Source organism: Mobula birostris, chromosome 8 (genome assembly GCF_030028105.1).
Source record: "Mobula birostris isolate sMobBir1 chromosome 8, sMobBir1.hap1, whole genome shotgun sequence".
NCBI classification, from domain to species: Eukaryota; Metazoa; Chordata; class Chondrichthyes; order Myliobatiformes; family Myliobatidae; genus Mobula; species Mobula birostris.
The window spans coordinates 9873330-9898714 of NC_092377.1; the positions used below are offsets into that span (position 1 = coordinate 9873330).

Below are 25385 nucleotides of genomic sequence, written 5' to 3' on the forward strand. Positions count from 1 at the left end.
GTAAGGCATTGACATATCGCACCGTTCTCTTTACTCTCAAAGATGCCAATTTTATTGGATCACCATTTTTACCCAGGTCACTCAATCTGAGCCACTTTGTTCACAGCCTTAGTAAAATGCCACACTGTTTGTGGACTCAGACATGGAGGATGATCCTCCCCCAGGTGTGATGATGCTGGTGGCGTGCCCGGGGGTAAGGTTTGTCACTACACTTCCTCCAACTTTCTGAAATGGTGGACCTGCACCCTCCACTTCTCTGACCTGGGGTGCACCAGATGCTGGTCTGCACCCGGACTCCTGGAGCCGGGGAGTGATGGCTCCTGTGCTGGTCCTGAACTCCAGGAGCTGAGGGCCAGAGGCCACTATACAACTGCTGATTTCTGGAGCTGGTGTTGACTGGGCGATGTGATGCTCCCAGTCTCCTGGAGCTGGGGAATTATGGCCTCAGTGCTGCTCCCAGTCTCCTGGGGCTAGTGAGTGCTCAGTAAAAATCCTTCCCCAATCATATCTCCCCTTTATGCCTTTCCCTCTCTTGCTTGGCACTTCCAATGTCTGTGTCACTGGTTTCCTGCTCTCCTCCAATGAGGAAAGGTTGCTGGCACCTGTTTGCTGTCCTGCCCTTTTCTTCCCATTCTTTTTATTTTCATCAGGCCATTGTCTCTTGGATGTTGTCTTCTGAGACTTCTCCCTCTTCATCACCCGACATTGTTCCTCTGGCCTCTCCTTCTCCATGGACTTTTCCCCATCTTGTGGAGGGGACTAGGTTCTCTAAGCGAGGGGATGGGAGCTCAAGATGGTCAGCCTATCCTTAGTCACAATCTGTGCTTCTGTATCAGCTGTGCCATTTGCGTTAGTGGTGGGTGCATCAGCATCTGGTGCCAGCTTCGTCTCATTGCCCGTGTATAGCTGGCAGCACCATTTTGGTAGGCTTTGTAGAGGTGGCCTTCCTCTCTACACAGGATGCAGCATTTGATCTCCTGGCATCCTTAATTTGTTGGTCTTCCTGTTTGCAATCCCAGCTTGTTACAGTTAAGGCATAGCCTGGGTTGATCAGCATACACCAAGTAACTGCGGTTCTCTCCAATGGTAAGACTGAGAGAGGGTGGATGACAGAGACATTCGAATCCACTCTCTGCTTAGCTTTCACCTGGTGCTTGCTAGTCCAGATCCCGAACATATCTTTGAGGGGAGGAGAAGTTGGTGGCGCGACGCAACGCGCGCGGCCGCTCCGAATTGATACCGTAGTTGTTAAATAGGGGCCGTGCACAATCCTGATTTGATGGAGACGGACGTGAGAAGCACGGAGGAACATCTGGAGAAACTTCTGAACTGCCTGCTTCGCTGCCGCTGCTACTGTGCAATCGAGAATCTCCGGAGGGGAAGGCCCCAAATCCTTGGCTTTGCCTATTGCCTGTTGCTGGGGCCGGGGTCGAAACACTCGGCAGAGATGGTGCTCGGTGCTCAGTGTCGGAGGGCTGGTCAGAGGCTTGAAGTTTTCGGACGGACTCAGAGTCGGACTGTGGTCGGGTGCTTCTAGGGTGCTGCATCAGCAAGTTTGCGGTGCTGGAGGTTCATGGCAGGGAGAGTTTCTCCCTTCAACCACCTGCATGAGATGATGGGACTTTCGAGAGACTTTGAGACTTTTTTTTTACCGTGCCATGGTCTGTTCTTCATCAAATTACGGTATTGCTTTGCACTGTTGTAACTGTACGTCATAATTATGTGGTTTTTGTCAGGTTTTTTTTTAGTCTTGGTTTGTGTTTCTGTGATATCATTCTGGAGGAACAAATTGCATCATTTCTTAATGCATGCATTACTAGGTGACAATAAAAGAGGACTGCGTGTCCTCATAATCTAATCTATTCTAATAATCTAATCTAATTTGCTGCTCCCTCGCCATAACGGGCAAGGGAGGTAAAGGGCACGTGGGGGTTGAAGATGTGTGCACAGTGATCACACATTCCCTCTGGGTGTGGTTGATGAAGAGCAGCTACACCTTCAGCCGTGTCAGCAATGCCTCGTTTCCTCTTCTCTTGAAAATCCTTCCTGGAATTTATTCCATCCCACCGCGTACTTGAATGTAGAGGCACAGGGAAGCACAGCACAGAAACAGGCCCTTCAGCCTATCTAGTTCATGCTGAAGCACTTCATAGCCGTTCACACCCCTGCTGTCCAGGTACCTATCCAATGGTTAAAATCAAGCTCGCACAATGTGTCACCAAAAAGCCATTACCAGTGAAGTCTTGGACGCAGCAGATGTTCCTTGCCTTCAACTTGCAGCACTCGATCGGGAGCTTCCGAGTGACGGGCTCCTTGTCGAAGGGTTTCCCCTCACTGAGGTCTGTCATTGCTACTCTGAAGGTGTTTTGGATCCCGGTTTCTCCAGTCGATGCACTGGTAGACGCAGCCATTCTAACTCGGTGTTAATTGTTGGAAAGAGGTGTTAGATTTGTTTCCCATTCAGCATGAGGATTCACCCACCCCTGCACCGGCTGGTTATTGGCCCCTTGATCATGATGAGCCCCTTTTCCATCCTCAGAGATCCACTTGATCTTAGCCAAAAGGCTGAGAAGCGATAGTTACTCCACTTGCAAGCACTCACCACTTCTGAGCATAAAAAAGAACTTGCTGGGCACATCTTCCTGAAGCTTGCCCCTTTCTCACCTTTAACCTCCAGGTTGAGTCGGTGGTGAAGAAGGCGAATGCAATGTTGGCATTCATTTCTAGAGGAATAGCGTATAGGAGCAGGGCTGTGATGTTGAGGCTCTATAAGGCGCTGGTGAGACCTCACTTGGAGTACTGTGGGTAGTTTTGGGCTCCTTATTTAAGAAAGGATGTGCTGACATTGGAGAGGGTACAGAGAAGATTCACTAGAATGATTCCGGGAATGAGAGGGTTAACATATGAGGAACCTTTGTCCGCTCTTGGACTGTATTCCTTGGAGTTTAGAAGAATGAGAGGGGACCTCATAGAAACATTTCGAATGTTGAAAGGCATGGACAGAGTGGATGTGGCAAAGTTGTTTCCCATGGTGGGGGAGTCTAGTACGAGAGGACATGACTTAATGATTGAAGGGCGCCCATTCAGAACAGAAATGCGAAGAAATTTTTTTAGTCAGAGGGTGGTGAATCTTCACTAGAATGATTCCGGGAATGAGAGGGTTAACATATGAGGAACCTTTGTCTGCTCTTGGACTGTATTCCTTGGAATTTAGAAGAATGAGGGGGGACCTCATAGAAACATTTCGAATGTTGAAAAGCATGGACAGAGTGGATGTGGTAAAGTCGTTTCCCATGGTGGGGGAGTCTAGTACGAGAGGGCATGACTTAAGGATTGGAGGGCACCCATTCAGAACAGAAATGCAAAGAAATTTTTTTAGTCAGAGGGTGGTGAATCTATGGAATTTGTTGCCACGGGCAGCAGTGGAGGCCAAGTCATTGGGTGTATTTAAGGCAGAGATTGATAGGTATCTGAGTAGCCAGGGCATCAAAGGTTATGGTGAGAAGGCAGGGGAGTGGGACTAAATAGGAGAATGGATCAGCTCATGATAAAATGGTGGAGCAGACTCGATGGGCTGAATGGCCAACTTCTGCTCCTTTGTCTTATGGTCTTATGGTCTTATGGTCTTGTTGTGACAGGCTAAAACTGAGGCTATGTCCACACTACACCGGATAATTTTGAAAACAAAGCTTTTTCTCTTCGTTTTGACCCTCCGTCCACCCTGAAACGGCGTTTTCATCCCCCGAAAACGGAGATTTTCAAACACTCTCCGGAGTGTGTAAATTTGAAAACGATTGTTTCACGTTGTAGTGTGGACGGGGTAAACGGAGAGATTTGAAAACGTTGTCATGACAACACCACAACACTGCTTTTTCTGCTTCTGCTTGGTACTGCGCAAGCACTGCCGGACGGCTGTTATAACGCGCAGTCGGTGTGAACGGCGTGAGAGTTAAATTGTAAAGTGAGCTTTTTTTTGACTAGATCCCCTAACTTGATTTGATTGAGTCTATCTTTAAAAATATTAATGTCAGAAATACTGCGCAGTTCTGGCTGCAGAAGATTCCACTCTCTTGTTGATCTTGGGTAGAGGACAGCTTCATGCATGTGTTGTTTACTTGTCTACGTTAATAGCTTGTTTGGAATTAAATATCTTCACGTTCTCCACTGCTTCACTGACTTTGTAGTCGTTTGTAACTCGCAGAAACAGCTCGACTTCATTGTCTGTCTAAACGAAGAAGTCCAGTCTGATTTTTCCAGCAGAGGTTTTCTTTGTATTCTTCGAAGACATTTTTGAAAACTTTCTTTTGCTGTTGTTGTAGGTACTCTAGTTTTTGACCAATGGAAATAGCACAACGCCGCCGCGGAAACGTAAATATTATACCGCTTCCTCTTCGCTTGTTTTCTGTAGATGTGCCTGCACATGCCCAGTAGGAGGAGGTTCGCCTAAATATCCGTTTTGGTGTGGACAGTTATATTTTGAAAAACGCCTAATGTGGACACCTGTCGTTTTTAATCGAAACTGGCATTTTCAAAATTACCCGGTCTAGTATGGACATAGCCTGACACACGGGAGCAGTAACTGGGAAATAATCTTTATTCATAGTAAACATCCAGGAGAAAGAGGGTCCAGGGGAAGCCAGTGGAATTTCACTCTCCTGTCAAGCCGTTTTACACTTCAACACAGACAAAACAATAAACAATAAACTACAGATTCAATTACTATAATTACCTACTCAGCATTTGGAATATAGACAGGTAAACTTACAGAATTACTTATTTACAATAGCAGCACATCCCAACTAGCAGAACGCCTCCGAATATTTAATACTGGTGTAGATCCAAAAGCCAGACACCCAAAATATACCCTTTTTGTTACAGCGTAGAGGAATGGCTCCATGAACATACAACTAATCAGAAGTTTAAGCGACAGAGCAGATCTGTCCTAAACTGGGCCTTAAGTGACAGCGATACACTGTTAACAAAGTGCCAATTGCAAGAAGGATTGTTAATTGCCCTTACACTTCCTCTCTTACCACCATTCAGGGCCCCAGACAGTCCTTCCATGTGAGGCGACACTTCACCTGTGAGTCGGCTGGGGTGATAGACTGCGTCCGGTGCTCCCGATGTGGCCCCCTATATATTGTCGAGACCTGACGCAGACTGGGAGATCGTTTTGCTGAACACCTACGCTCCGTCCGCCAGAGAAAGCAGGATCTCCCAGTGGCTACACATTTTAATTCCACGTTCCATTCCCATTCTGATATGTCTATCCACGGCCTCCTCTACTGTAAAGATAAAGCCACACTCAGGTTGGAGGAACAACACCTTATATTCCGTCTGGGTAGCCTCCAACCTGATGGCAAGAACATTGACTTCTCAAACTTCCGCTAATGCCCCACCTCCCCTCGTACCCCATCCGTTTTATATATATATATACACACACACATACACACACACATTCTTTTTCTCTCTCTCCTTTTTCTCCCTCTGTCCCTCTCACTAAACCCCTTGCCCATCCTCTGGGTTCCCCCCCCCCTTTTCTTTCTCCCTGGGCCTCCTGTCCCATGATCCTCTCGTATCCCTTTTGCCAATCAACTTTCCAGCTCTTGGCTCCATCCTTCCCCCTCCTGTCTTCTCCTATCATTTCGGATCTCCCCCTCCCCCTCCCACTTTCAAATCTCTTACTAGCTCTTCTTTCAGTTAGTCCTGACGAAGGGTCTCGGCCTGAAACGTCGACTGCACCTCTTCCTACAGATGCTGCTTGGCCTGCTGCGTTCACCAGCAACTTTGATGTGTGTTGCTTGAATTTCCAGCATCTGCAGAATTCCTGTTGTTTGCGTAACTAATAATCCTTAACATTTTCTAGTATTTGTATTTCTATCTTGGAAACATTCTGACTGTCTACTAAGTGGATCCCTATCAGAACTTCATAAACTTCTGTCAAGTCTCCCCCTCACCCAGCCTTTGCTGCTGCAGCAAAAACAAGCCAGGTTTGTCCAAATGCTCTTTATAGCTCATACGCTCTATTCCAGGCAGTGTCCCGGTGAAACTCTTCTGCACACTCTCCAAAGCCTCCATATTCTTCCAGGACTGAGGGCAATCAGAACTGCACACAGTATTCCAACTTTGACCTAACCAATATTTTCAAAGTTCAAAGTACATTTATTATCGAAGTATGTATACTTTATACAACCTTGAGATTTGCCTCCTTGGAGGCAGCCACCAAACAAAGAAACCCAAAAGAGCTCATAAAAAGAAAAGACCGTCAAACACCCAGTGTGCAGAAAGAAACAAACAAATTGTGCAAACAATAAAAGCAAGCAACAAGCATTCAGAACTGAAGTGCATGAAGGAGAGTCCAGTTTAGTGCAGAGCCAGTAAAAGTCGAAGAGCAGTGAGCTGAGCTGGCTCACTTCTTGCCTTGGGACCTGATACTCTGATCTTTTCAATTTGGATCTTTTAAATTATCATGCAAACATTACAGAATCTGAATCTGCTCAATATCATTTTTCATGAAATTTGTTGTCAGAAACATGACTTGTATTCAATGCCTTGACCAATGAAGTTGAGTACAACAAATGCCCCCTTCACCACCCTACCTATTTGCGTGGTCACTTTCTGGGAACTGTGGGCTTGAACCCCCAAGATCCCTCTATATGTCACATTACCTTGACAGCTGAGCTCTGAAGGTGGAGGTAGATGGCCGGTGTGCTGGAAGATTGTCTCACATTTAACTCCGTTGATGCATCCTCAAATGTCACCTGTTGGGAAGTTCATCAGGGACAATCAGAACTAGCCACACAATACTTGCATGCTTCACCTCTTTTGACAGGAAGAAAGTATGGGAGATGTCAGTGGCATAGAGAGGTGGGTGCGTGAAACATCCGATAAGTGGTAGCAGTAGGGGCAGATACATTGGATGTATTTAAGAAACTATTAATCTGGATGATAGAATCATAATAGGTGCCACGGTAGCATAGTGGTTAGCGCGACACTATTACAGCTTGGACTGTTCTGGAGTTTAGAGTTCAATTCCGGCACTGGGCTGTAAGGAGTCTCTGTACGCCCTCTCCGTGAAATGAGTGCTCCGGTTTCCTACCACAGTCCAAAGACGTACCGTCTAGGTTAATTGGTCATTGCAAGTTGTCTCTTGATTAGGCTAGGATAAATTGGGTTTGGCAGGGCAGCGTAGTTCAAAAGGATGGAAGGGCCTACTCCTACTGTATCACTAAATAAAAAATACAATAAAATGGAGGGCTCCGTAGGAGGGAAGGGTCAGACGGATCTTTCAGTAGGTTAAATGGTTGGTTCGATACGGTGGCCAAATGGTTCTATGTTTCAGGGATAAGAGAACATGTCCTATGAGGAAAGGTTGAGTGAGCTAGAGAGAAGGAGGATGAAAAGTGACATGATAGTGGTATCTATAGAGTGATTAGTCAGAAACATTTTCCCAGGGCAGAAATGGCTAATATGAGGGGGTGTGATCTTAAGGTTGAAAGTGCAAAGTAAGTTTATTATTAAAGTACATATTTGTCCTGAGATTCATTTATTTGTGGGCATTCACAGTAAGTAGGAATTCACAGTCATAGAGTTTCGACCAGCGACCAACCCAGACATTGTAAGACTGAGAGGAGGGGATTTCACTCAGGTCCACCGCTCGAGTAGAAGAAGGGAGCAGCAGGTCATAGCAGAGTAACAGAGCTTTGATCAGCAACCAACCTGTATTTGAGATGGATAAACAAGAGAAAATTAAAGGAAGGCACGGTCAAGTGCAGCGGCCATCATCTGAGTGGACAGAGTCAGAGTGGTGATCTTGAGGCCCTTCAAGGCTTCAGTGAAGAAAAGTTAGAGTCAGGGAAAGCAAAAAAAGAAAAGCTCAAGGTTACTTTTGTTTCTACCCTTCTTAGAATCTGTTCTGTTAGGACAGTAGAGATGAGATGCAGGATGGTAGAATGCACCTCTTGCGCGATGTGGGAAGGTGAGAAGACTTCCAGTGTTCCCGACAACTACAACTGCGAGAAGTGCATCCAGCTGCAGCTTCTAATAAACCATGTTAAGGAGTGGGAGCTGGACCCTGATGAACTCTGGATAGTTCGGGAGGTAGAAGGGATGATAGACAGGACATATAGCGAGGTCGTTATGCCCAATGTGCAGGACACAGGAAACAGGGTGACATTCAGGAAGGGGAAAGGGTTTAAGGAGCCAGTGCTGAATACTCCCGTGGGCATCCCTCTGAACAACAAATATGTCACTTTGTATACTGTTGGGAGCGTTGACCTAACAGAGGAACATCACAGTGGTCGGGTGCCTGGTACTAAGTTCGACTATGACTCAGAAAAGAAAGGTGGGGAGAAAAGGCTCATTGTGAAGATAGGGGACTCAGTGGACGTGGGCCTCCAGCTGCAGGATTGCTTACTTTTCAGCCGTCAGGGGAGAGGCCTCCAAGCCGCCACGCTCTACTGGAAGCAGCGCAGTACAGGTGTAGTCGACTGAAGATTTCATTTGGACTGAGGACTCTGGACTATGTACACGTATATTTGTCTGGTTGTGTTTTATTAAAATTCTATCTGTGCCTGTCTATGTGAGGACTGGGTCCCAGCGCTGATGTCTACTAGCGGGTGTCGGGACGGGCCGTCAGATGAAATTGGTGGGCTGGGGATGGGGGTCTGAACTATGTACATGCACATTCTGAGTTGTTGTATTTTGAACACTGAACTTTGAACACTGGGTCTGTTGATTTGTATGTGCGAATACTGGGCATCAAGCCACAGTGTCGCATGGGTGGGGGCTCAATGGGGGCATTGGGACTCTTATATTCCATGATTGTGCTCTTCTCTGTGACAGCTGGCAAAGTGTTTTAGCATCTTGACCCCATTGTAACACCGTCTCGTTTTGGCTGTATGGATGAGCAATGGCAATGAAAATTGAATTGAATTGAGCCCAGCGCCTACCTTTGCCCGCAGGCTGACAATGTATGGCAGCAGTGGAAACCGAATCTGAACAAGCCCACTCTCTGGGACGCTGAAATTGAAAGTCCGCAGGGTTCGCACCAACGTTATATTTCCTGGGATGTTCTGGGCCTGGTTGACCATAACGGTCAAGCAGTTCCGCCTGTCCTGAGGTGAGACCTTTTGGTGGTCAATTCGCCTCACCTGCACCTGAGAATGCAAAAGAGAAGTTCACAGTCCATTCCAGCAGAGGAGAAACAACAATATAAACAGCTGGCCCATGAACCTTTGATCTCCCATTCTACAATGCCTCTACTTCCTCAGGAGGCTACAGAAATCTGGCACGTCCCCGTCGTTCCTTACCAATTCTTACTGATTCACCATGGCAACGGCTCTGTATGTGAGCACAGGAAACTGCAGAGTTGTGAACACAGCTCAGCACATCACGGATACCAGCCTGCTCTTCATGGACTCTGTCTATACTTCCCGCTGCCTCGGTAAAGCAGTCAGTATTGTCAAACACCCCATCCACTTCAGACATTCTCTCTTCTCCCCTCTCCTAACAGGCAGAAGATACAAAAGCCAAAGACCGCGTACCACCAGGCTCCAGGACAGCTTCTAATCCGCTGCTATCAGACCAGTAAATAGTTCCCCGGAACAGAGCTGTACCCTTGACATCACAACCTATATTAATCTTGTACTTTATTGTCTATCTGCACTGCATCTTGTCTGTGGCCCCTACACTTTATTCTGCATTCTGTTATCTTTTAAAATTTATTTTTGTTTATTGAGATACAGCGTGGAAAAAGGCCCTTGTGGCCTTCAAACCACGCGGGACAACAACCCACCAATTTAACACTAGCCTAATCACAGGACAGTTTACAATGACCAATAAGCCTACCAACTGATACGTCTTTGGGCACCAGAGCACCCAAAGGAAACTCACACGGTCACAGGGAGAAAGTGCAAACTTCTTACGGGGAATTGAACCCGGATTGCCTGTACTGTAAAGTGTTGTGCTAACCACTACGTGACCATGGCGTCGTGAAGTGTGTAATGATCTGATCTGTATGAACAGTTTGCAAGATAAGTTTTTCACACAGAACAATAATAAATCAATACCAGTTCCAATTCCAATTTGTGGCCATTGTCTACATGCACTGTATCTTCTCTCTAATTGTAACATTATATTCTGCAGACTGGTTCATTTTACTGACAATTATATGTGGAACAAACTATCTGGATGGTATGCAAATAAATGTTTTAATTTTTTTTTGCATATCAGTCCACATTCAAGTTTGTGGATGACACCACAATTGAGATATCGTAGCAACAATTTCTCCCACAATGTCAGCAAGAGCAAGGAACTGATTATAGGCTTCAGGAGAGGGAAACCAGAGGCCCGTGAGCCAGTCCTCATCAGAGGATCAGAGGAGGAGAGCGTTAGCAACTTTTAAATTCATGTGTTACTATTTCAGAGTACCTATCCTGAACCCTGAATGTACAGTAAGTTCAATTACAAAGAAGGCATGGCAGCATCTCTATTTCCTTGGAGTCTGAGATTCAGCATGACATTTAAAACTTTGACAACCTTCTGTAGATGTGTAGTGCAGAGTATATTGACTGGCTGTATTATGGCCTGGTATGGAAACACCAATGCCCTTGAATGGAAAATCCTACAAAAGGTCGTGGATTCAGCCCAGTACATCATGGGTAAAGCCCTCCCAACTACTGAGCACGTCTACGTGAAATGCTGTCGTAGGAAAGCACCATCCATCATCAGAGATCCCACCATTCAGGTCATGATCTTTTCTTGCTGCTGCCATCAGGTAGAAGGTAGCTCAGGGTTCACCCCACTAGGTTCAAGAACAGTTACCACCACACAACCATCAGGCTCTTTATCAAAGGGGATAACTACACACACTGCCCGTACATTGAGATGACTCCACAACCATTTTAAGGACTCTTTATCTTGTTATTTCATGTTCTCGTCATTCATTGATATTTATTTATATTTGCATTTGCACAGTTTGTTGTCTTCTGCACTCTGGTTGATCTTTCATTGATCCTGTTATAGTTACTACTCCATAGATTTGCTGAGTATGCACGGGAAGATGAATCTCAGGGTGATATATGGTGAAATACATGTGTATATTGATAATAAAATCTACTTTGAACTTTAATAAACCAATTCCAGTTTTAATTCCAGTCACCCCCTTTTACCTCAAAACCTTTTCCCACCATCTTCACATCACTTTTTCCCACCATTGTATCTTAATATCCTCTTCCATTCCCCTCCCTCTCCCTTCATTCCTAGTGCATCCTCAATAGCTGTCTCCTCCCTCAGCCTCCCCTTCCTCCTCTCCCCTACTGCACCGATCCCCCTCCACTTCAGCTTTCAATGGAAGAACATCTATCCCTCACAATGGCCCCCACCTTTGTCTGACACTCCCACAGCCTTCCCACCTCTCTTCACCTCCATGTGTGGGTCTTTGATGCCTGCCCCAATGCCCTCTGAGGCAACACACCTCTAAGTCAGGACTTACATAGGCCGTGAAGTTCAGAGATGGCTTTAAGATCTTTGTATAGTCCAGGATATCCAGATAGTATTTCCAGAAGGAGAATGTAATGTTTGTTGCTGCCGATTGCACTACACCTGTGAGAGACAGGAACAGGGATTAAGTCAGAATGTTAGTAAATACCAGTAACGTTGAGCAAGTCACACATTAAGCAATGCCTTTATAACAAGGATTTCTGACTGGCGCTGCACGGGCAACCTGACCGCACTCGGTCTATTGTGAGCAGTTTGAGCCCCTTGTCTATGAAAAGTGGTGTGAGCATCGGAGAGGGTTCAGAGGAGATTCACGAGAGCGATTCCACAACTGAATGGGTTAACGTATGAGGAGTGTTTGATGGCTCTGAGCCTGTACTCGTGGAGTTTAACAGAATTGGGGGGCGGGGGGAGATCTCATTGAAACCAATCAAATATTGAAAGGCCCAGATAGTGGATATGCAGAGGATATTTCCTATATTTCCTATAGTGGGACAGCCTAGAACCAGTGGGCCAGCATCACAATACAGGGATGGCCATTTCGAACAGAGATAAGGAGGAGGAATTTCTTTAGCCAGAGGGCTGTGAATCTGTGGAGGTTGATAAGTTCTTGATTAGTTAGAGCGTCAAAGGCTATGGAGAGATGGCAGAAGAATGGGGTTGGGAGTGATAATAAATCAGCCATGATGGAACGGCAGAGCAGACTAGACGAGCCTCATGGTCTAATACTGCTCCAATGTCTTATGGCTTAAGGTTAAATCTCTAGAGTGACTAGGTTCACCATAGTCACCATTTACTCTTGAATCTTCAATTCCAAGACCCATATACACTTCTAGCCCATTGCTTCTCTCTCCACGGGCTGTATATTCACAAGAGATTCTGGAAGGTTCCACCCACCCCTGCTCATGGACTGCTTGCCCCACTCCTCTCTGGTAGGAGGCTACGTGTCATCCACACCAGGACTACCAGCCTCATAAGCAGTTACTTTCCCCAAGCAGTGAGGCCGTACAACACCTCCAACCACTAACCCACCCCTCCACACCCCCAACTGCCACTACTTTATCATTTCCTGTCAGTCACCCGACGTAGACACTTCTGTGCCTAGCACCACTTAAGAATATACAATCAGTCTGTGTATATAAGCTATCTTATGCGTTTATATTTATTGTGTTTTTATTATTATTTTGTTCTTAATCTATTGTGGGTTTTCTTTTGTGCTGCATCGGATCGAGAGCAACAATTATTTTGCTCTCCTTTGCACTTGTGTACAGGAAATGACGTTGAACGATCCTGAATCTTGTACTCTTGAGCAACACGCACAAGATCCTGGAGGAACTCAGCAGGTCAGGCAACATCTATGGAGGGGGAATGGATGGTCTATCTCCTCTGCCAGATTTCTTCTCCCATCTATCTCTTCCCAGTTCCTCACATCATTCCCTTTCAACTCCCCCGTCCACCATCCACCCATCGTCCCTCCCAACCGATCTTACCTATCACTTGCCAGTTTGTACTCTTCCCTCTCTCCCAAACTTCTTGTTCTGGTTTCTGCACTCCTTCCTTTCCAGTCCTGATGAAGGATCTCGGTCCAAAACGTTAACTGTTTATTCATTTCCACAGATGCTGCCTGACCTGATGAGTTCCTCCAGCATCTTGTACATGTTACTGGCTGGGTATTTCTGCTTTTATTTCAGATTTGCACCATCTGCAGCATTTTGCTTTTGCACATTTAAAATACTTTTAACGTCCTTAAACTGCCTAGGGCGTCTTGTCGACACACAAGGCAGCAGATGCTAGGAATCTCAAAGGGTTGGGCAGCATCTGAGGAAGAAAATCAACATTCAACATTTCTGGTCAAGACTCTTCATCTGGCCTAAGGCACATTTTTATGAGAGCGATGAAGACATGTCCAGAGATATTAGAACAGACACTTGGCGTATTGGCTGCTGAGGCGAGCATGGAAGGAAAAGTGGCAAGCTTTAGAGGAGGAATTTGAGACCCTAGGGCTTCATCACTAGAAAACAACCTCCAAAGCGGTTTTTTTGTTTTGGCACCCAAGGTTATGGGGTGAAAGCCGAGGAATGGGGTTGAGGAGGGGAAAAAGGATCAGTCATGATTGAATGGTGGAGCAGACTTGATGGGCCAAAAGGCCTAATTCTACTCCTATGTGTTACAGTATTAGGGTTTAAGTGGAACTTCTTCACTCAGAGGGTGGTGCGAGTGTGGAACGATCTGACAGTGGAAGTGGTCGATGAGGGTTTGAATTCAACATTTAAGAGAAATTTGAATAGGTAATGGATGGGAGGAGTATGGAGGGCTATGGTATAGTTGCAATAGGGTTAGGGTTAGGCAGAACAATAGTTTGGCATGGACTGGATGGGCTGAAGGACTATGACTCTATGACTCTGTTATTTATTACACTGGACTAGTGGAGTTCCAAGTCCTGACTGTTAATTATCCTTTAACTCATATCTCTGAATAACCACGAAAGCGCAGTGGGTAGCATGAAGCTTTTACAGCTTGGACCATCGGAGTTTGGAGTTCAATTCCGACATCCTCTGTAAGGAATTTGCACGTTCTCGCCGTGAACCATACGAGTTCCTGGGTACTCTGGTTCCCTCCCACAGTCCAAAGACATACTGGGTTAGTGGAATAACTGATAATTATAAATTGTAAATTGGGATGGAACGTGCATACTTTCTTACGGAGGATGGAGGAATTGAACTCTGAATTCCGACACCCAGAGCTGTAGTAGTGTCTTGTTAACCACTATGCTACCACGGCACCCCAGAATGTCGGCACAGCATCACGGACCAAAGGTCCTGTACTGTGCTGTAATATTCTGTGAAATCCAAATGGTCACAGGGAGAACGTACAAATTCCTTGCAGACAGCAGTGGGAATTCAATCCCGATCTTCCTCTGGCTGTACAGTGTTACACTAACCGCTACACTACCGGGCCGCCAATGGAGAGGAGTGGTTTAGAGGGCTATGGGCCAAATGCAGATAGACAAGATGAGCTTGGTGGGAGAAACATATGGCATGGATAAGTTTGGCTGATGGGCCTGTTCCCATCCTGTATGACCCGAAAGCTGTAAAGCAGGACAACGGAGAGGGCAGTATGAAAATTCAGACCCTTGCATTTCACGGGTGATGCACTGTAAGTGGGGTAACATGGTGACACTTACCTGTATGAGACTCAGTTACCACTGCTTTAAGCATCACCTGGTACTTCCGATAGCTGAGTAGAAAGGCCGAGTTTTCCAGAATGTACGCTCTCATCGTCTGATTTGATAAGAATGTACCATCGAACTCTCTCAAGGGTGCAAAAACTCCGAGGATGAACTCGTGCAGTTCAGAGAAAAGGAAGGCAAAATCAACAGTTCCGTTGATCTACAAAAGAGAGGGAAAATCATTTCTAGAGGTTTAAACTTCACCATTTTTATTCTAAATATTGGATTGGCCTAAAAAAAAGGACCAAAAGGAGCAGATTAGGTGCCGTCTGTGCAGAAAGAAACAGAGATAAAGACCCTCCATCAGAAGTGGGACAGTGAGAGAAACAGGTTAGTCTTATGTTGAGGAAAAGCATGCGGTAGGATGGAGAGGACAAGAGGAGTATCACTAATAGAGTGGTTGTGGAAATGGATTGTGAAACCACAAGGCATAGGAACAGAATTAAGTCATTTAGCCCATTGAGTCTGCTCTGCTATTCTATCATAGCTGATTCATTCTTAACCCCGTTCTCCTGACTTGTCCTCATACCCTTTGACACCTTGACTCATCAAGAACTTATCAAACTCCCCGTTAATATACCCAGTGACTTGGTAGATATGACAGTGGTGTTGAAGAGGCTGGTAGATAGACATGTGAACATGCAGGGAAATAGAGAGACACAAATCATAGAACATAGAACAGTACAGCACAATTAAGGCCCTTCAGCCTACAATGATGTGCCAACATTTTAACATACTCCAAGATCAGTCTAACCCTTCTCTTCCACATAGCCCTCCATTTTTCTATCATCTATGTGCCTATCCAAGATTTTCTTAAATGTCCCTGACGTCTCTGTCTCTACCACCACCCCGGCAGTGCTGTTCATGAACCCACCCCTCTCTGTGTGAAAAAAACTACCTGCATCCCCCCTCCCCCACCAACACCTTAAAATTATGCCCCTTGTATTAAGCATTTCCAGCCCTTGGAAAAGGTCTCTGTCTGTGTACCTGATCTATGCCTCTCATCATCTTGCACACCGATATCATGTCTCAGCACCAGCTCCATAGCCAAGAAAGCACAGAAGCGTCTCTACTTTCTGCGAAGGCTGAGAAAAGTCCATTTCCCACCCCCCATCCTCACCACATTCTACAGAGGATGTATCGAGAGCATCCTGAGCAGCTGCATCACTGCCTGGTTCAGGAATTGCACCGTCTTAGATCGCAAGACCCTGCAGCGGATAGTGAGGTCAGCTGAGAAGATCATCGGGCTCTCTCTTCCCGCCGTTACAGACATTTACACCACATGCTGCACCCATAAAGCCAACAGCATTGTGAAGGACCCCACGCACCCCTCATACAAACTCTTCTCCCTCCTTCCATCTGGCAAAAGGCACCGAAGCATTTGGGCTCTCACGACCAGACTGTGCAACAGTTTCTTCCCCCAAGCCATCAAACTCCTTAATACCCAGAGACTAGACTGACATCTACATCATGTATTATTATATTGTAATTTATCCCCTACTGTGCCTATTGTCTTGTTTATTATTTATTGTACTGCCCTGTACCATTTTGTGCACTTTATGTAGTCCTGTGTAGCTCTGTAGTCTAGTGTAGTTTTTGTGTTATCTTACGTAGTCTAGTGCAGCCTTGTGTCGTCTCACTTAGTCTAGTGTAGTTTTGTGCTGCTTCATGTAGCACCATGGTCCTGGAGGAACGTTGTTTCGTTTTTACTGTGTACTGTACCAGCAGTTTATGGTCGAAATGACAATAAAAAGTGACATGACTTGACTCGATAAAGATCTTAAGATCTTAAGACATCGGAGCAGAATTAGGCCATTCGGCTCAATGAGCTTGCTTTGTCATTTCATCATGGCTAATCCATTTCCCTTCAATCCTATTCTCCTGCCTTCTCCTTGTAACCTTTCACACCCTGACTAATCAAAAACCTATCATTCTCTACTTTAAATATACTCAATGATTTAGCCTTCACAGCGATTCCACAGATTCACCATCCTCTGGCTAAAGAAATTCTTCCTCATCTCTGTTCTAAAGGCTGACAGGCTGGTGACATGGTGGATTTGTGAATGGATTATGAGACCATAAGACCACAAGACATAGGAACAGAATTAAGCCATTTGGCCCATCAAGTCTACTCCACCATTCCAGCACAGCTGATTTATTTTCCATCTCAACCCCATTTTTCCTGCCTTCTCCCTGTACCTTTTGATGCCCTTACTAATCAAGAACCTATCAAACTTCGCGTTAAATATACCCAATGACTTGGTAGATATATCAGTGGTATTGCAGGGGCTGTTAGATAGACACAAGAATATGCAAGGAATGGAGAGGTACAGATCATAGAACATAGAACAGCACAGCACAGTAATCCCTCTATTTGGAGGTTATCCCTCTATTCCCCCTGTTCTAGTACTCACTACAAGAAACATTCTCACCACATCCAATCGATCTAGTCCTTTCAGCATTCAATGGTTTTCAATGGTATTCACCCTATTCTCCTAAATTCAGCGAGTACAGGTCCAGTGCCATCAAACATTCCTCATATGAGCACCTTTTCATTCCCAGAATCATTCTTACGACCCTTTCTCAACACTCACCAATGTCGGCACATCCTTCCTCTCATAAAAGACCCAAAGCTGCTCACCATACTCCAAGTGTGGCCTCAACAGTGTCTATTAAAGCCTCCACATTACATTCCTGTTTTAATATTCTAGTCCTCTCAAATGAGTGCTAATATTGTATTTGCATTCCTCACCACCGACTCAAGCTAACCTTTAGGGAATCCTGCAGGAGGACTCCCAAGTCTCTTTGCACTTCAGATTTTTTTAATTTCTTCCCCATTTAGAAGAAAATTCTACACTTTCATTCCTTCTATCAAAGAGCATGACCATACACTTCCCAACACCGTATTCCATCTGACAGTTCTTTCCCCACCTACTCTGTTTAAGCCCTTCTGCAGCCTCCTTGCTTCCTCAACACTGCCTGCCCCTCCACCTATTTTTGTATCATCTGCAAACTCAGCCACAAAACCATCAATTCCATCATTCAGATCATTGACATACAATATAAAAAGAAGTAATGCCAAGACCAACCCTCGCAAAACACTACTAGGCACTAGTAGCCAATCAGAAAAGGGTCCCTGTATTCTTACACTTTGCCTCCTGCCAACCAGTCAATTTTCTATCTATGGTAGTATCTTTCCTGTAATACCATGAGTTCTTATCTTGCCAAGCAGCCTCACCTGCAGCACCTTGCTAAAGTCCTTATGAGGACCCAAGTACATAACATTCACCAATTTTCCTTTGTCCATCTAGCTTGTTATTTCCTCGAAGAATTCCAACAGATCTGTCCGGCAAGATTTTCTGTTAAAGAAACCAAGCTGACTTTGGCCTATTTTATTGTGTACCCTGAATCTTCATCTCTCAGTGGGTGAGCATCTGGGGGACAGTGACCACCGCTCCCTAGCCTTTAGCATTATCATGGAAAAGGATAGAATCAGAGAGGACAGGAAAATTTTTAATTAGGGAAGGGCAAATTATGAGGCTATAAGGCTAGAACTTGCGGGTGTGAATTGGGATGATGTTCTTGCAGGGAAATGTACTATGGACATGTGGTCGATGTTTAGAGATCTCTTGCAGGATGTTAGGGATAAATTTGTCCCGGTGAGGAAGATAAGGAATGGTAGGGTGAAGGAACCATGGGTGACAAGTGAGGTGGAAAATCTAGTCAGGTGGCATACATGAGGTTTAGGAAGCAAGGATCAGATGGGTCTATTGAGGAATATAGGGAAGCAAGAAAGGAGTTTAAGAAGGGGTTGAGAAGAGCAAGAAGGGGGCAAGAGAAGGTCTTGGCGAGTAGGGTAAAGGAAAACCCCAAGGCATTCTTCAATTATGTGAAGAACAAAAGGATGACAGGAGTGAAGGTAGGACTGATTAGAGATAAAGAAGATGTGCCTGGAGGTTGTGGAAGTGAGTGAGGTCCTCAATGAATACTTCTCTTCAGTATTCACCAATGAGAGGGACCTTGATGATGGTGAGGACAATATGAGTGAGGTTGATGCTCTGGAGCATGTTGATATTAAGAGAGAGGAGGTGTTGGAGTTGTTAAAATACATTAGGACGGATAAGTCCCCGGGGCCTGACAGAATATTCCCCAGGCTGCTCCACGAGGTGAGAAAAAAGATTGCTGAGCCTCTGGCTAGGATCTTCATGTCCTCGTTGTCCACGGGAATGGTACCGGAGGATTGGAGGGAGGCGAATATTTTCCCCTTGTTCAAAAAAGGTAGTAGTGATAGTCCGGGTAATTATAGACCAGTGAGCCTTATGTCTGCGGTGGGAAAGCTGTTGGAAAAGATTCTTAGAGATAGGATCTATGGGCATTTAGAGAATCATGGTCTGATCAGGGACAGTCAGCATGGCTTTGTGAAGGGCAGATCGTATCTAACGAGCCTGATAGAGTTCTTTGAGGAGATGACCAGGCATATAGATGAGGGTAGTGCAATGGATGTGATCTATATGGATTTTAGTAAGGCATTTGACAAGGTTCCACACGGTAGGCTTATTCAGAAAGTTAGAAGGCATGGGATCCAGGGAAGTTTGGCCAGGTGGATTCAGAATTGGCTTGCCTGCAGAAGGCAGAGGGTGGTGGTGGAGGGAGTACATTCAGATTGGAGGATTGTGACTAGTGGTGTCTCACAAGGATCTGTTCTGGGACCTCTACTTTTCGTGATTTTTATTAATGACCTGGATGTAGGGGTAGAGGGGTGGGTTGGCAAGTTTGCAGATGACACAAAAGTTGGTGGTGTTGTAGGTAGTGTAGAGGATTGTCGAAGATTGCAGAGATACATTGATAGGATGCAGAAGTGGGCTGAGAAGTGGCAGATGGAGTTCAACCCAGAGAAGTGTGAGGTGGTACACAATGTAAGGACAAACTCCAAGGCAGAGTACAAAGTAAATGACAGGATACTTGGTAGTGTGGAGGAGCAGAGGGATCTGGGGGTACATGTCCACAGATCCCTGAAAGTTGCCTCACAGGTGGATAGGGTAGTTAAGAAAGCTTATGGGGTGTTAGCTTTCATAAGTCGAGGGATAGAGTTTAAGAGTCGCAATGTAATGATGCAGCTCTATAAAACTCTGGTTAGGCCACACTTGGAGTACTGTGTCCAGTTCTGGTCACCTCACTATAGGAAGGATGTGGAAGCATTGGAAAGGGTACAGAGGAGATTTACCAGGATGCTGCCTGGTTTAGAAAGTATGTATTATGATCAGAGATTAAGGGAGCTAGGGCTTTACTCTTTGGAGAGAAGGAGGATGAGAGGAGATATGATAGAGGTGTACAAGATAATAAGAGGAATAGATAGCGTGGATAGCCAGCGCCTCTTCCCCAGGGCACCACTGCTCAATACAAGAGGACATGGCTTTAAGGTAAGGGGTGGGAAGTTCAAGGGGGATATTAGAGGAAGGTCTTTTACTCAGAGAGTGGTTGGTGCATGGAATGCACTGCCTGAATCAGTGGTGGAGGCAGATACACTAGTGAAATTTACGAGACTACTAGACAGGCATATGGAGGAATTTAAGGTGGGGGTTATATGGGAGGCAGGGTTTGAGGGTCGACACAACATTGTGGGCTGAAGGGCCTGTACTGTGCTGTACTATTCTGTGTTCTATGTTAACAATGGACTCCAACATCTTCCCAACCACTGAGGTCAGGCTAACTGGGCCATAATTTCCTTTCCTCTTCCTCTGTCCCTTCTAAAAGTATGCAGTTATATTTGCAATTTGCCAGTCCTTTGGGACCATGCCAGAGTCTACTGATTATTGAAAGGGTCATGCTTCCATAATCTTTTCAACTGCATTTTTCAGAACCCTGGGGTATTGTTCATCTGGTCCAGGTTAGTTATCTATCTTTAGACCTTTCAGTATCCCAAGCAACTTCTCCTTAGTAATAACAACTGCACTCACTCTTGCCCCCTGAAATTCCAGCTTTCTGCTCGTGTCTTCCGAGTCTTTTTCCAGCATTCTAATATCTACTCTCACGTCTCTTTTACGTTTTCTATATCTGAAAAAAGAACTTTGGTATCCTGTTTCATATTATTGGCTAGCTTACCTTCATGTTTCATCTTTTTCCCCCTCTTAGCTTTTTTACTGCCTTCTACTGGTTTTTAAATGCTTCCCAATCTATTAAGTGCCTTCTCTTTTGTTTTTATGTTGGCTTTGACTTCCCTTGTCAGCCACAGTTGTGTCATCCTGCCTTTTGAATACTTCTTCATCTTTGAGATGTATCTTTCCTTTGGCTTCCAAATTGCTCCCCAAAACTCTGGCAATTGCTGTTCTGCCATCATCCCTGCTAGTGTTCCTTCCAAGCAACTTTGGCTAGCTCCTGCTTCATGCCTTTGTAATTCAGTTGACTCCACTGTAATACTGATACATTTGACTTTAGCTTCTCCCTCTCAAATTGCAGGGCAAATTCTATCATATTATGATCACTACCTCTTAATGGTCCCTCTACCTTAAGCTCGGGTTCACTACACAATACCCAATCTAGAATTGCCTTTCCCTTAGTGGGCTCAACCACAAACTGATCTAAAAAGCCATCTCATAGGCATTCTACAAATTGCCTCTTTTAGGATCTAGTACCAACCTGATATTTCCAATCTACCTGCATATTGAAATTCCTTATGATTATTGTAACATTCCCAAAGGACTGACAAATTGCAAATATAACTGCATACTTTTAGAAGGGACAGAGGAAGAGGAAAGGAAATTATGGCCCAGTTAGCCTGACCTCAGTGGTTGGGAAGATGTTGGAGTCCATTGTTAACATAGAACATAGAATAGTACAGCACAGTACAGGCCCTTCAGCCCACAATGTTGTGTTGACCCTCAAACCCTGCCTCCCATATAACCCCCCAAGCTTGTCTTAACTTATATCCCACATCATGGCTAATATTGTAAGCTTGTATATAACTCCCATCAGGGTCTTTGCAACCTTGCAGTTTCCTAACACAAGGATTAAACAACTTCTGATCCTATGTCACCTCTTTTTATGTATTTAATTTCATTTTTACCACCCTCTCTGCCTACCTGTCTGCCCTTTTGAAACAATGTGTATCCTTGGATGTTAAAAGCTCCCAAGTTTGAAGTTCTTGCAGCCACAAATCTGTGATGCCCTCAACATCATAACTGTCAATCTTTAACCATGGTACAAGTGAATCTACCTTACTCCATATACTCTTTGCGTTCAAATATAACGTCTTCGGTCCTGTATTCACTCTTTTTGATTCTGCAGCCATGTCACACTTTAACTCATTCTACTGACACTGCATTTCTGCCCTATGATCTGCCTGAGCTTTCTCACAGTCTCACTACACACAGCATCTACTTGCAAACCAACTGCCTCATAGTCAGCCCCATTACCCTGATTCCCAACCCCCTGCCTACTTAGATTAAGCCCTCCCCAACAGCTCCAGAATGCAGAATATCATGTTATATTATAGAGAAAATGCAGTGCAGGTAGACATTAGAGTACAAGGGTAACCAGGAGTTAGATTGAAGGAACAAGAGTTCATCTTTGTCATACACATGCCCATTCAAGAGTTTTATGACAGAGTCATAGAAGCTGTCCTTTAGCCTGGTGTCTTTATATCTTCTGCCCGATGGGAGGGGGAGAGGAGAGAATGTCCGGGTGGATCACAGTCTCACTAAGTAAACAGCAATTCCAAAAGTACCTCAAACGTTTTGTTTAGTGTCTGAGAGAAGGACGGCAAGGATAGGATGATGGTCACATTTCCTTTTACGTGTTTTCCATAGAGGTACCTGAAAAGTAGAAAACACAGCTATTACAGGCTTAGCTCAGCCATGACACTGTGGAGTTCACCAAGCTTGGAAGCTCGCTTGCAGATGTTTCATCAACAGTCCAGTGAGATCCTCAGTGCACAGAAGTTGTTGTTTCTCTCTAGGAGTTTTGGCATTTATTTAGACCACCACTCTCTTGCCTCGGCCCTGATTGGCTATCCCTTCAATTGACCTTTGAACTCTATTGGCTCACAAGCCTACATAAACACAAGAACTCCCAGAGAGAAACATAAACAACTGAACACTGAGGATCACCTCAACTGGTTATAAAATGTCTGCAAGCTAATTGCTAAGCTCAGTAAACATCGCAACATCAAACGCCTCAACCCGAGCTACCAATATTCACCAACTTAGCTCAACTGTATTTTGCTTCACTCTTGCCTAAACCTGGTGGAGTTAACTAGGATCACAATTCTGCAAGCTGTTTTACGAGCTTCCTCTCTGAAGTGAAGTGTCCTGGAAGAAGAAAGTGTTTTAATGTATTTCTTATATTGTTTTCTTCATTTGAGGAATGTGGGCTTCACAGGTTGAGCCTCTCCTGAGTCACCCTCAAGAAAGTGATGGTGAGGTCCGTCCTTGAACCACTGCAGATCTTGAGGGGCAGTAGCCCCAAAAATCAGACTCAGAATCAGATTAATTGTCACTGATAAAAGTTGTGACATTTATTGTAAACACCAGAGGTTCTGCAGATGCTGGAAATGCAAAGTAGTGCACACACACAGAATGCTGCAAAAACTCAGCAGGTCAGGCGGCGGCTTTGGAAGGGCACCTTTGATTTGTCAGACTGGCTCCGCGGGCTGCAGCAATGAACAACACACCACTAAACTGAACTGAACTGAACTGAACTGAATTAAATGAAACATTTCTAGACATTTTTAAGGACCCTGCAATTTGATGTTGCACAATTTGTCTGACGTTTTCGGGTGACATGGTGTTTCTTTGTTTGGCGGCTGTCTGTGGGAAGACAAATCTCAGGGTTGTATACTGCAGACATAATTTCATAATAAATATACTTTGAATTTGAATCTTTGAATTTACGTTTTGGGTCAAGACACTTTATTAAGAATGGAACGGAAGGGGGAAGAAGCCAGAATAAGAAGATTGGGATTGTGGGGAGGAGAATGTGTAAAAGCTGGCAGTAAGAGGTTAATTAAAGATTCCAAGATGGTTTTGGTAGGGTTTTATGAACTAAGGCCATCAGGATATATGGGACTAACAGGCATTTTTAAAGGTTTGTCATATATATATCAAAACATTGAAACATACAGTGAAATGCACTGTTTGCGTCAATGACCAACACAGTTGTAGAAGTTGTACTCGGAGCCATGCTTCTGGTGCCAACACAGCATGCCCACAACTTACTAACCCTATCACTGACTTAAGTGTTGTGCCGACGCAGTAGAAGCATTCCCACGCCAGTCCGACGAAGAGCTTTAAAAACCTAGCCTCTATTAAAGAGGGTTGCCATCTACCAGGTTGTCATTAGTGTGGTCTGAGTCAGAGTGGTAAGGGTTTGGCTAAACAAGGTTTCAGCAAGAACAGGAGGAGGCAAGGTAAGTAGGCAAGTTCATTCCTTATTTCTTATTTTTTCTTATTATTTAACTCTTGAGAGAATGGGGGTATGTCTACAGAGCCAGCGTTCTGTTCCGGGTATCACAATAAAGGGAATAAAGGGAAATACAAAGGCATGGGAGAGGAGCTTGCCCAGGTGAATTGGAGGAGGATAGTGGCAGAACAGAGATGGCTGAAGTTTCTGGGAAGAATTCATGAGACGCAGGATAGATATGTCACACAGAAGAAGTTCTTAATAAGTCAAAGTCAGCATGGTTTCTGTAAAAGGGAAATCTTGCCTGACAAATCTGTTAGAGTTCTTCAAGGAAGTAACAAGCAGGGTGGACAAAGGAGAGGCAGCTGATGTCACTTACTTGGATTTTCAGAAGGCATTTGATAAGGTGTTACACATGAGGCTGCTTAACAAGATAAAATCCTATGGTGTTACAGGAAAGATAATGGCGTGGATAGAGGAATAGCTGACAGGCAGGAGGCAGTGAGTGGGAATAAAAGGGCACTGGAATATAGAAGAATGTGGGGGGATGTCATTGAAACCTACCGAATGTTGAAAGGACTAGATAAGGTGGACATGGAGAGGATGTTTGCCATGGTGGAGCTATCCAGAACCAGGGGGCACAGCCTCAAAATTGAGGGGCGACCTTTTAGCACAGAGGTAAGGAGTAATTTTTTTAGCCAGAGAATTGTGGATTTGTGGAATGTTCTGCCACAAACTGTGGTGGGGGCCAAGTCCGGGAGTATATTTAAGGGGGAAGTTGATAGCTTCCTGATCAGTCCGGAATCAGCAGATATGGTGAGAAGGCAGGTGTATGAGGTTGAGGGGGATCTGGTATCGGACATGATGGAATGGCGGAGCAGACTCAGTGGGTGGAATGACCTAATTCTGCTCTTAAGTCTTATGGTGTTATGGTATTATCCTGTACGTCTTTGGAATATCAGAGGAAATTGGATCAGCTGGATTAAAGCTAGACATACAGGGGGAGAATGTGCAAACTCCTTACAGACACTGGTGGAAATTGAACCCCAACTGGTGGTATTGTAAAGTGTTATGCTAACTGCTACACTACCATGCCGCAACAAAGAGTTGAGGTGCAGAAATTCTATAACTGGAGTGACTACAACAGGCCAAGCTGGACTGAATAGCCCACCAATATTCCAAGGCAAATGCAATATCAAACTAATTTCAAGAGGACTAAAAGATAAAAACAAGAATGTCATGCGGAGGCTTTAGAAGACAT

At 44.9% G+C, this 25385-nt stretch overlaps 1 protein-coding gene across 1 annotated transcript in view; it reads right to left on the reverse strand.

Annotated features, from left to right (window-relative positions):
* The window catches only part of cd109 (CD109 molecule), a 255125-nt gene that overhangs the window by 168785 nt on the left and 60955 nt on the right, over positions 1–25385 (reverse strand). Inside the window, exons 8-12 of the mRNA XM_072267001.1 lie at positions 22452–22539; positions 14684–14888; positions 11495–11604; positions 8952–9158; positions 6669–6761 (exon numbers count right to left, since the gene is read on the reverse strand). Of these exons, the coding sequence (XP_072123102.1) occupies positions 6669–6761; positions 8952–9158; positions 11495–11604; positions 14684–14888; positions 22452–22539 (703 nt within the window). The remainder of the gene's footprint in view (positions 1–6668; positions 6762–8951; positions 9159–11494; positions 11605–14683; positions 14889–22451; positions 22540–25385) is intronic.